The sequence below is a fragment of the Megalops cyprinoides genome, chromosome 8 (assembly GCF_013368585.1).
Source record: "Megalops cyprinoides isolate fMegCyp1 chromosome 8, fMegCyp1.pri, whole genome shotgun sequence".
Lineage (NCBI taxonomy): Eukaryota > Metazoa > Chordata > Actinopteri > Elopiformes > Megalopidae > Megalops > Megalops cyprinoides.
Window position 1 is genome coordinate 10,858,822 of NC_050590.1, and position 13,140 is coordinate 10,871,961.

General features: G+C 38.5%; 2 protein-coding genes across 2 annotated transcripts; both read left to right on the forward strand.

Moving 5' to 3' along the window:
* Positions 1-4,000: 4,000 nt before the first annotated feature.
* LOC118781620 (UDP-glucuronosyltransferase 2C1-like) lies at positions 4,001-6,429 on the forward strand. The gene is made up of 2 exons (XM_036534627.1): positions 4,001-4,059; positions 4,719-6,429. Exon 2 carries the CDS (start codon positions 4,724-4,726, stop codon positions 6,323-6,325), a length of 1,602 nt encoding a protein of 533 aa, XP_036390520.1. The 5' UTR covers positions 4,001-4,059; positions 4,719-4,723; the 3' UTR covers positions 6,326-6,429.
* A 1,527-nt stretch (positions 6,430-7,956) lies between these two features.
* Positions 7,957-12,633, forward strand: LOC118781618 (UDP-glucuronosyltransferase 2B31-like). Its single transcript, XM_036534626.1, has 2 exons — positions 7,957-8,141; positions 10,016-12,633. Exons 1-2 carry the CDS (start codon positions 8,000-8,002, stop codon positions 11,614-11,616), a joined length of 1,743 nt encoding a protein of 580 aa, XP_036390519.1. The 5' UTR covers positions 7,957-7,999; the 3' UTR covers positions 11,617-12,633.
* Positions 12,634-13,140: the final 507 nt, after the last annotated feature.

Below are 13,140 nucleotides of genomic sequence, written 5' to 3' on the forward strand. Positions count from 1 at the left end.
CCAATTATGTAGGGACAATGCCTATGATTAGAAAGGGGTACCACTTACATGTAAGGAATATCCTTACATGAGGTACCAGTTATGTTGGTGATAATTAAATTTAACACATGGAGGCACTATACAGAACATGGTGTCTACCATAGGAGTTAAAATAAAATATCAGTCTCAAATTCGTATATCAGTCTCATAAAACATACTAACTATTAATTTGGAACTTCCAATTAATAATTAAATTAATAATCATAATTGAAATGACCACATCAATAGTTAATCTTAATTAAATCACAATATTATCTATTTAGCTAACTAAACAAATAACACTGATGATCTAACAAAGAGGTGAAGGTCTTTAGAATTCTGATCAGCAGAGGCTGGCGATATTCATTGCATGTGTAACATTACAGCACAACCTTGGAAAAATAATGCGTTTATTGAAATACAAAACCGAAGTAGTAATGCAGTACATTCATATACAATATGAGTGAGGCATTTGTGTATTATTTACACTTATGTGTAGGTATGAGTGAATGTCTTGCGCAACTGTTTGGGCGTGTCATAGTGTGTGTGTGTTCATTTGTTCTGGGTCGTGCGTGTGTCTTTGTCTCCGGCTAGTAACAAGTTCGTGCTGCTCTGATGGCTGGCGCTGAAACTCGGCTCTTGCGTTATTGATCTCTGCTAGCAATTCGTCGCTAGCTTGGAGAATCTGCTTTCCGTGTCCCATCCGCGTGGTGCGGCCTTCAGGAGAGAGTGAGTGATACGTCCATCTTTTTCAGACATACGCAGCAAGAGAGCAAGAAGCAAGAGAGAGAGCGGTACGTCCATCTTCTTTGGACGTACTAAAGCAAGAGAGAGAATAAAGGAATGGACCTGGTTTTTACTTGCATCGCTGCAGGGGGGCATTTCCTGTTTACTGTAGCTGTTTTTGGTTGGGTGAGAGGTCATGAAACTGCAACATCACTTCCGTGAGATCGCATTTCACATTAAATGCGATTTACGCATTACTGTCTGTAAAAGTTGAATGAATAAAATGGACGGATCTGTCTGTGGACGGCACTGTACCTACACCAGAAAAGTGCATTTCCTGAAGAAAATGCAGAGTGTGATGGTGACTCGGCAGTGAAAACGTGCTAACGTATATGAGATGATGTTGATGAACCACCTAGGATGTTGCTAGGTGGTTGCTAGGGTGTTGCTAGATGGTTACTAAGGTATATGAGGTGGTTGCTAGGGCATTGTTGGGTGGTTGCCAGGGTGTTGCTAAGTGGTTGCTAGGGTAAACAATATGGTTGCTGGGGCATTGCTAGGGCATTACTTAGTGGTTACCAGGGTGTTGCTAAGTTTGCTAGGGTAAACAATATGGTCGCTAGGGCATTGCTGGGTGGTTGCCAAAGTGTTGCTAGGGTGTTGGTATGCAGTTCCTAGGGTGTTGATAAGTGGTTGGTAGGCGGTTGCTAGGGTAAACAATATGGTTGCTAGGGCCACACCCACCTTTGGTGAGTGTTGGGTCACATGACCCAAACCAGCATATCAGGTCCTGTGGCTATTGGTCAAATGGTGACCGAGTGGTAAGACTTTGAAAAATGAACTGAAGTGAATAGGTGGATGGAGGGATGAGTGAACAACAAAAAGAGAAGGAGGAGAAGCGGGACAAAATTTGGTGAAATAAGAAGAAAAAGAAGAAGAAGAAGAATAAAACTATCGGATAACAATAGTTTGCTTGCACTGCTTCGCATTGCAATCACACTAATTAACTAACAGATAACTAGATAACTAGATTAAGTAGGATTCCTTGCAGTGTCATTCTGTAGCGTAACATAATTAGGGGCCAAGCACCAAAGATGATGGAACCCTATTGTAATTGTTAGTTTTCTTATTATTATTATACATCTGCCATGGGAGTCTATTGCAGCCCGTAGATCCATTCGTACGCTTTTTACCAGTCCCAGCTGTCCACTCACCAATTTTGAGGTCAGTCAATCAAGCCCTCTAGCGACACCATTAGATCAAAGTTCAGCTGACATTTTTGGCCATAACTCCTGACCCTGTTGGAATTTTTTCAAAATTCTTTTTTACCTAGATTCCTTAAGTCAAGTCCAACGCACCCATTGCCATCAAAGTGTGCCATATTGGATTTTCCGCCATTTTGAATTTTTTACAAAAACTGTTTTTTTGCTGCTCCTCCTACAAATTTTGTCCAATCTTCTACCATCTTCAGACCATGCCTCACAAAAGTTATCCATTTTTTTAGATATTCCAAAGCGTTCGCCCATAACATGCAAATGAGTTTGACAGCGAAGACACCAAACGGGAAGTGAGGTCATATCTCGGCAACGCTTTTGTGTCTTCACACCAAACTTGGTATATGGACTTCCTACACAGTCCTGAAAGAGTCTTAGAAGTTTTGTGTCATTTCATGACTAGGTGGTGCTATAACTAAAACTATTGAATTTCTGCTCATAACTTTTCATATATTTAGCTAGAATTATGATTCTTTTTTCTTTTGATTCCTTGGGTCATGTCAAGTTGAACAGATGTAAAATTTTCGTTTCCACCATATTTGGTTGTCTGCCATTTTGAATTTTAATGAAAACAGTCTTTTCGCTACTCCTCCCACAAATTTTCTCCAATCTTCTCAAAAATTGATTCAGAGCATATTGAGAACGTGCCACACAAAAGTTGTCCATGATTTTATGTTTCTAGAAAGCATTCATCAGTAATGTGCTAACAAAGTCAACAGTGAAGACGCCAAACAGTTAGTGAGGCCATATCTAAGCAGTGCTTTTGTGTACTGACACCAAATTGGGTGCCTCTGTTTGCGACTATGCCCTGAGGGTGCCCAAGTGTTTTGGTGATGTTTGACCACTAGGTGGCGCTATAAAGCATATTGAATATAATTTGTATTATACTTATTTTTTAACATATCTTTTGAATTGCATGGCCTAAAATCATAATTCTTTTTTCTTCTGATTCCTTCAGTCATGCCAAGTTCAGCACACTTAATGGTTTCAATGTCTACCTTAGTGCAAAACAGGCCCTCATTGTGCTTGGCCCCTGTATCGCTGCTTGCAGCTATATTTGTCATTGGCCCCGGTGCAAATAGTTTTTTTCTTGGCCCCTCTAAGCGAACTAAGCGCCTGCTTAGAGCCCCCAAGAGCGAGTGTGCAAATGATCACGTATTGATCAAGCATTGACAATAGTCAATAGTATTGGTGGTGCCGAGGCGGTGGGGGGCCCCCAAAGCAAATTCTGCCCAGGGCCCCATAAAGGCTTGGGCCAGTGCTGCTTTCTGTCCCTGTTGCTTCTGATATATCTAGTAACACAATTTCGTTTCTTACGTGCAAATCAATAACACAGTACAAACCACACCGTTACATGGTTTCAATTGCATGCAGCTTATGAGATCACCTCATTTTAAATGTACTTTGTCTTGTATTTATCAAAGGATTGCCGAGATTCCTGTGGGAAATCACAAGACAATTAGACCATCAGGCTGCAAAACAAGCAGTGTTAATGTGAAAATGCTAGTGTAAATGCTAGTCATTCAGATGAGATAGGGTTATGTCAACCTTTTATTTTAAAGGCAAAACAGCATGTTAGCTAATCAGATTTTTGGTTTTATATATAATTTGACCACCTTCCTTCAGGAAACATTAATGATGGCACATTAAGAGCACTATGTATGTATATATGTATGTATTACAGTAAGTAACAGAGAAAGGTTCTTAGTTTTCTGTGAAATTACTAGATTTATTTTCTGGTGACAAATGAGACCCTTTGTTCCATAAGTACAGGTTAAAGTTCATTGCTATAGGACAGCTAGAGTCATCAGAAAAATGCTATGTAGTGGAGCGCTGTTGAACTCTCTTCAAAGTTCAAGGGCACAAAACCAAGTACGGTTAGGTTGAGTGAGCAATAAAAAATACACTTCCGGTTTTTTAGAAAGCACATTCTTTTGAAAAGCACAACTGCCCTTTGGACCAGATTACAGAGACTAGTAGCTGGAGTTTGGAGATAATTCCTCAGTTCTCTGCAACACATGCTGGCTTATTCTTCTCCTGGGTAAGTGTATCATTTTTCTGTCAATTGACAGTGTATAATCATGTGGAGCTGTTTTCACAGCTGTTTTTTCTCTTGTTATAGTCAAATTTTTTGATGTTAGTTTTTTTTCAGTATACGTGGCAGTTTAGCATGAAGGTAGATTTGAATGATATGTTCTTTTATAATGAGCAAGAAGTTAGATACTGTGCCCTACATCTCTTTTTAAAACTAAGATTAATGTGCATAAATACCCAGCCTGAAGGTTCATGAACGACCACAGAATTTTACACAGCACCTTCGTTTTTCATTCTGCCAGAGTACTGAACCTGACATCAGGCAATTGGCAACAAGACAATTCACTAGAGCTACAGTGTGAACGTGAATAATAATTTAAAAAATCCTATGGTTGGAATATAGTACGACCTTAATATTTGTATATCAAAATTTTAGAATAAAATGATTCATATTTTATTTTTAAGAGTGAGTATGTATAAAATACACAGACTGTATGGTCATGAATGCAAATGAGAATTCACAGTACAGGTCTGGCCACATGAAGGGAATTAACAAAAGATAATATTGACATAATTTATGAATAGATTTGCTGATTACAAAACATTGGATAACCAGATTTTGGCAATCATTTCTCCTTTTCCCCTAACTGTTTATGTGTACTTCAGCGTAAATGGAAGGCCTCTGTGTGATGATGGATCACTCAACCAGTATCCTGCTCACACTGCTGATCCTTGCTCTGCCTAGTGCTCATGGTGGGAATGTTCTGGTGTTCCCGTTGGATGGCAGTCATTGGGTGAACATGAAAATCCTGACTGACGAGCTGCATTCCAGGGGCCACAATGTTACAGTGGTGCGGGCATCAAATAGCTGGTACATCAAAGAAACATCTCCGCACTACACTTCAATCACAATCCCAAATACAGGGGGATTTGAGGAGCAGGATTTTGGCTCATTTGTCTCCAAATTAATACAGATTCGAAGGGAAGGTAACTCTGCCTGGGCTCGTCTCAGTATGGAAATGGAGATTCTAAAGCAGTTTTCAGACTTGCACAGAAATCTGGGTGAAATGATTATTCAAATGTTTGAGGATGAGAAGTTAATGCAGTCTCTGCGGAATGCTCACTATGACGTAGTTCTGACTGATCCTGCCCTTGGTGGTGGGGTACTGTTGGCACACTACCTCAGTCTTCCTCTAGTTTTCAATGTCAGATGGACCGTAGAAGGGGAGGCTCATTTTGCAATTGCTCCTTCACCACTATCATATGTTCCTTTCCCAGGGGCAGAATTAACTGACAGCATGAGCTTCTCACAACGTGTTAAGAACATGCTATGTTATGCTTTTGGATGTATGCAGATTTCATATATTACAAAACCTGTTTACACTGCTCTTACTCATCGTTATTTTGGCCCTGGAGTCGACTACCTTTCACTTTTTCAGGCAGCTGATATATGGCTCATGAGGAATGATTTTGTGTTTGAATTCCCACGGCCCACCATGCCCAATGTGGTTTACATGGGAGGATTCCAGTGCAAGCCTTCCAAGCCCCTTCCCCAAGACCTGGAGGACTTTGTTCAGAGCTCTGGAGAACATGGTGTCATTATCATGTCTTTGGGCACTTTAATTAGCCAGCTTCCCCATGATTTAACTGCAGAGATAGCTGCTGCTTTTGCTCAGCTTCCTCAGAAAATCATCTGGAGGTATACAGGGGAAAGACCAACGACTCTGGGCAACAACACCTTACTGGTCGACTGGATGCCACAGAATGACCTCCTTGGACATCCTAAGACCAGGGCTTTTGTAGCACATGGAGGAACCAATGGAGTTCAAGAGGCCATTTACCACGGTGTTCCAATAGTTGGTCTTCCACTGATTTTTGATCAGCCTGACAACCTTTTTAGAATGGGAGCGAGGGGAGCAGCTAAGATTGTGGATATTGCCAATTTAGACAGGAGTGTCTTCCTCCAGGCCATACAGGAAGTGCTTCATGACCCGTCCTACAGGATGAACATGCAGATGCTGTCCAGGCTGCACCAGGACCAGCCAATGAAACCACTGGACCGTGCAATCTTCTGGGTCGAGTATGTCATGAGACACAAGGGTGCTGCTCACCTGCGCACTGAGTCCTACAAGATGCCCTGGTACTCCTATCACTCTGTAGATGTGATAGCAGTGTTGTTAGCTGCAATATTGCTAATCATAGTGACTACTATAGCTGTTATCAAATTTCTGTGCTGTTGGGCATATTATAAAAGAAAAATAAAATGTGAATGACTGGGGAATCCTTTCTCATTCATGTGAAACCAGACAGTGTTTTCAGTGACTAGGTTTTGTATTTCAGTAATCTTGTTCTACTTTCCTGCATGTCCTATCTTCAAGAAGCCATTACTTGAGTATTAATTAATTAATTAATCTATTAAGTAATATATCAATACTTATAGAAAGTATATACATCATTAATACAAGTAAATTTGTAACCAGATAGCTCATAAATCGAAAGCAGGGTTTATATAATGTATATAAACCCTGTTTTCCATATGTTGTGTCTTTTGTAGATTTCCGAGATGACTTTTCACTTGCAACAAAGCTACATGAAAACGGTTATAGATATGTTAGCTGTGCATTGGTATCATGTTCAGTTCTGCCAAACAGAAATGGAAAACAAGATGTCCTGGTATGTATAACACACAGTGAATGGTGTTGTCTTGATGGGTTTTGAGAAATAGACATCTGACACCTACTTACAATGGAAAGATGAATATTATTACCTCTACTATGAAATACTCCAGTAATTACATTTTGCCAGAAATCATAAAAGTTTCCGAATTCTAATAAATACATAAACATTGCATTTATGAAGGAAACTACAGGTTGTGTTTAATTTATTTAGGTTGTTGAAATATAATGACTATGTATAGTGAAATAAATACTTGAAATGCAATGACCTTTGGAATGCATGTTATTTGCCCTTTAGCCATCCTGTCTCTCTTCTACAGTACAGGTGTTGCCTGCCTGTATAACAAAATGCCTATACAAATCAAGAAAACTAGTGTAGACACCTCATACTAAAGCAGACCTTGGGGAATCAAAGAGATGTAATTGGTGGGAGTTATGTCAATTGAATTAAGTCAAGTATTACTAACTCATTAAACTGTAATAAATATTTGTATATTTAAACATTTTACAGAAGTACATATAACATATAACTAGCAAATCTTGACACACAGCATGTGTAATAGTTCAGCATGTGTAACAGTGAGAGATTTGTTGATTATAAACTGAACACAACCAATGAATAACTGATTATTAAAAAGGATTTAAGAAATTAAAACATATTACCTTAACATCATGTCTTTTCCATCCATATGTTTTAATATTTTGCCTTTAGTATTGCCCTCTAGACACAATGGCGAGACTAAACACGTGAGTTTAGACGACCTATATGACACCCGCAAAATACTACCACTGCTTCTGCATTTATGGTTTTGTCATACCGAAGACAGTTCAAGACACCCATGACGCTCGACGGAATGACTCACTCGCGAGAGTGCCCAGGTGATTTAGTCTTTTATTATTGTAGAACATGACACACCAGGAAACATTTTAGGTTGTTTTTACGCATGTAAAGTAGCACATATGACTTATGAGCACATGTTAGGGTGGTCAAATCAATTTGGAACTGAACACTGATTGAGTTCATTTTTTTTTTTTTACATTCCTCAATACAAGCGGTGTAGCTCACTGATGAATTTCACTTACCACCTGTCTACACTTTCTAAATTTGCACAACCTATTTACGGAAAGTAAACTTTTGTCGATAATTGTGCATTTTGGGAAACTCAATGTCTGTGACCCTGACACAACATCATTTCAGTCAAGCTCCGTAAAGACTCCAGACTGTCAGAATAAGCGTAGCTGTAACAGGGCCGCGCAACGTTCTCGAAATTTATGTGGGTTTATGTGCCTATCTCAAGTTTGAATAGAAACCTATCGAGCTGCGTTCAAGACCATGCATGCGCGTGCTCGTTCAGACCGGCTCACTTTGTGAACTTAAGCACAAATATGAAACAAGGCGACACGGACACGCACGGTAAGATTCACTCCTTAATCTTAAGTAACTTTTTCTTAAACGACATTAAAAATGTTCCAGTAATTGCTGGTTCCAAATTGATCCGTAGATTATCTGCAATACAAAAGTAAATGACAAATCCAGATATTTGAAAATAGTCATTATACAAGTAAATGCACAGACATGAGGCATGTTTGCTTGCATTCGTGAGAGCGGAGTCTAAAAAAAAAAACACACAAAAAAACGACATTCCTATATTAATGAAAATACTACAACATTTACATAATTCATTAAATATGTGTGTGTGTGCGTGAGAGAGAGAGAGAGAGAGAGTAGAGAACACACGCAGGACTAAACAACGGTTTGAAAGGTAAATTTTATGGCATTGTGGTGGAGAGTTTATTCCGGGTTTTGTGGAAGTGGGAAACTGTTCTTAAAATATTCAGATCAGTTCAGTTTTTAATGTTGTCGGCGAGTAGCTACGTAACATGGAGAAAGTCATTCTGACCGTGAAAATGAAACTACTTTACTGTGTTCTTCAGTTAACAAGTCATGCAGCAGCTATTGCAGTTGTATTAATTTAAAAATATTACCGTAAAGACGTACCATGTCTTCAGCTCATGGCACTCTTATACAATAAGGTTCAGGAAGAAAGTGTTGGGCGTGTCATCTAAAATCATAGTATATATATTATAGAGTCTAGGATTTGGTAAGCACATAGGCTAATGCAAAGATAATGCTCAGTGGAAGAGTTTTGTTTTGGCCACTCATTTGTATTTTAACTGTTTTCGAAGATCTGGAAACGGAGTAACGTCTGTCAGAATGGATGGCGTGCTTTGTAAGAGCGGTAGCCAATAACAGTTTTTAAATTAGGTCTGCAAGGTCTGAAGGTCTGTAAATTTTTAAACAGTGACAGACATTTGGTTTATATCTATTCGGTTTATTTACGCTATTTATTCTGATGTACCGATTGAGAAAACCATGAATCAACAACAACTTTAGATCTTTAAAAACAAACTTGAGCAATCTTAAGCTAAAGAGAGTCTCAGTCATTAAAATATACCCATAGATAAGACTAATGTCCAGTCATCATATATTACTGAAAAGGGGATCTTAAAACAAAAATGCTCAGTTTTTGTGTTTCATGGTGAGTATGAGTATTTTAGATGCCTTTACTTGTCTATCTGAACAGACACCTGAAATGGCTAGCCGTAGTGAAGAGATAGTGTGGCATTTGTAGTACTGTGATTTTTAACCATATTTAAGTGCTTTCTCAGGTAATCTGTAAATCATATACCTCTCTAAAAGTATTTGCTAGAGATAAGAAGAAGGTTGGAATTTGAACTTATGGAACACTGCCAATTTAGAGTACATGTCAGCGTACTGTACAAGGGATTTATTAGTGATGTTGAGTGTATTATCAACGTAGTAGTTTCTCATGTTTATTTGTATTATTATTTGAAGTATTCTTAACTGATTGTAGTAAAATGCATAAACATTTCTTCTGAAGTTAAAAAGCACCAATCCTGTTTTGAAATGGAATTAAGTAAAGTATGTGATATTTTAGACTGATGTGAATATTTGAGTGCACATTTAAATTAATGAAAGCAGTTTATTTTCTGGCCATATGACTCAAAATAATAATACTAAAATTAATAATGAGACAATATCCTGCATCATTCTTATGAATAACATGTAAAACCTTAAATATTTGTACTGAAATAGAATTTTAGATGCAATTCTTTTTTTTAGATTTATATTTGTGTAAGTCAAAGCAGTAATTGTTGTAAGATCATGCCACTAACATATAAACTGATCAACAGATTAATAGATACACTGATATTGGTATACTTGCACAGTAGAACTAATGTGTGGGTTTTACCTTATTTCTTCAGTAACCATGAAGAATGTTTTCTCATGGAGACATTTCACTATTTTTGGGGTTGCTTTAATGGTGTCAATGTCCTACTGTGACGGTGGAAGGATTCTGGTGTTCCCTGTGGATGGAAGCCACTGGGTAAATATGAAAGTATTGATTGAAGGCTTGCACAACAGGGGACACAGTGTCACTGTCATACGATGGAAGAGCAGCTGGTACATCACCGAAAAGTCTCCTTTCTACACATCAATCACCTTACAGGACATGACTGGCATGGAGCAGGACTTCTTTGAAAAGTTTTTGAGTGAATATCTGGAAGTGCAGCGAGGGAAGAAGTCACTGATGACATTGTTCACATTGAAGAGGAACTTCCTTTCCATGCTGTTTGAAGCACACAGAGCTGTGTGCAAGATGGTTGGCCATATTCTGGAAAATGAAGAGCTGACAAAACGGCTCCAGGATGATCAGTATGACTTGCTTCTCACTGATCCTGCTGTAGCAGGCGGGGTGCTCTTGGCCAATTATCTGAAGCTGCCGCTGGTGTTGAACGCTCGCTGGATCACAAGCGGGGAGGGGCATTTCGCAATAGCCCCGTCACCGCTCTCCTACATCCCAGTACCAGGATCTGGGTTTTCTGATAAAATGAATTTTGTTGAAAGGGTCAAAAATATATTCTATTATGCCATGATCCTCTACCAGAAAAAGTTTGTTGTTGGGCCACATTATGAAGAAATGTGTGAAAAGTACTTTGGTGCACCATGTGACATTGAAACCCTTATACAGGCAGCTGATATATGGCTCATGAGGAATGATTTTGTGTTTGACTTTCCACGGCCCACCATGCCCAATGTGGTTTATATGGGAGGATTCCAGTGCAAGCCTTCCAAGCCCCTTCCCCAAGACCTGGAGGACTTTGTTCAGAGCTCTGGAGAACATGGTGTCATTATCATGTCTTTAGGGACTCTGGTTAAGTATCTCCCGAGTGATATAACTGATGATATTGCCTCTGTTTTTGCCCAGTTGCCTCAGAAGGTAATTTGGAGGCATATAGGAGACCGACCTTCAACCCTAGGAAACAACACACTAATAGTCAACTGGATGCCACAGAATGACCTCCTTGGACATCCTAAGACCAGGGCTTTTGTAGCACATGGAGGAACCAATGGAGTCCAAGAGGCTATTTACCATGGTATGCCGGTGTTGGGAATTCCATTGTTCTTTGACCAATATGACAACCTCCTGCGGCTGAAGCACAGAGGAGCAGCCAAGATCCTGGATCTAGGAACTTTTGACAGGAGCGTCTTCCTCCAGGCCATACAGGAAGTGCTTCATGACCCGTCCTACAGGATGAACATGCAGATGCTGTCCAGGCTGCACCAGGACCAGCCAATGAATCCACTGGACCGTGCAATCTTCTGGATCGAGTATGTCATGAGACACAAGGGTGCTGCTCACCTGCGCACTGAGTCCTACAAGATGCCCTGGTACTCCTATCACTCTGTGGATGTGATAGCAGTGTTGTTAGCTGCTGTGTTGCTCATATTGTTCATCACTGTTGCTGGTATTAAATTTCTGTGCTTCCGAGTTTGTTTTAAAAGAAAGATGAAACATGAATAATGAATCTCATGTTGCCCCACATAAAAGTAAACACTTTGCATGTATTCCATTAAACATATTGAAGTGATTAGATAAGCCTCCAATCCAATCATAGTGCAGATAATAAAGAACAACAAAAAATAACAATTGGCATTGTATTGATGTGCCTGCATATGTTCTTTGCTGTGTACAAGGCAAATGATGGAACAGAAAGCATATGATTTGAACAGAAACTTCACATGATTGTGTTGTAATGAAACCCCCTAAATCATTCTGGTTTGGGATGCTTTTGTTGCTAATAATTAAAATTTAAGAAATGCATGTGTAGTAGTGTTAGTATGCAACTAATTTTTACATTTAAATGAAAATGCCTCACAGTAATTAATGTATGTATCTCAATATACATACCAAAATGTAATGATCATTTTTACCTATTCTGTGTGTATCTGCTTGTATGCTGAAAACACTTGAATTTGTCTTTAGAGGAACTTGATAAAACCAGGGCATTTTGCAGACATATGTAAGAAATAGAATTAATTTCTAATCTATTCTAAGGCATTTTCTACTCTTCTGTATATGGTGCTGTGAGAGGTTTCTTTTAGTTAACAGAGATTCTCTCTTAATGTTTCCGACTAGCAATATCCTGGCATATACCTTACAATATATTTGAATTTGAAACTGGACTTGGGATGTAAGACTGCACTACAGTACATGATATGTGTTAAAAGATGTGAAAGTTCCATTGATTCATTCATGAGATTTAGTGGGAATAATTTAGGCTGCTTTGGAAAGGTACTGCACCTCCTGGAAAAAGCTGGGACCTGTGTGAGGAACACCCATTCCTTTGGCCTCCGATTAAACATCAGATGTTTTTTTTTTTGCTCTGTTTCTATTCCACCATATACTCAACAAATTTTATCATGTATCAAAAATGCATTTATACATATAAATGTTTTTTTAAGGTAAATATTGAGGTAAATATTTTTTGTTATCTTTTAATTTATCCATTGAAAATTGTCTTTAATACATTTACTCCTACCCTCCTACCCTTTCTGTGCAATACATTTTAATTTCAGTGCATTTTGATTTCAGTTACATATCTACTAATAAAATGTGTGTTACATTTGAAAACTGCTTATATTCAGGTTGGAATTTGGTATCTGGTATTTGTCCTTGGTGTAAACGAGTAAAAAATAACGATAAAATAAGTTTGTAATAAATAAATGCAATGACCACTTTTATATTGAACCAAATTAAAGATCACTCAAGTGAACCTGAGCATTTTCAAAAATGAAAACCGTATTTTGATATGTTTTATTTATTAACAGTATTCTATGGTGTTCCCAATAGTCCTTACCATATTTCACATATTTGTGTGCACATACCATCCTAAAAAGTGCTTAATAGATGAGAAAGCACATGCTGATGCTACATTTCAAACCTGTATAACAACAGATGCAAAACTGTGTGACAACAGATCCAAAACATTATAACAACAGATCATCACAGCTCATGCCAGCTTTAAGAATTAATGGAAGTTTATTG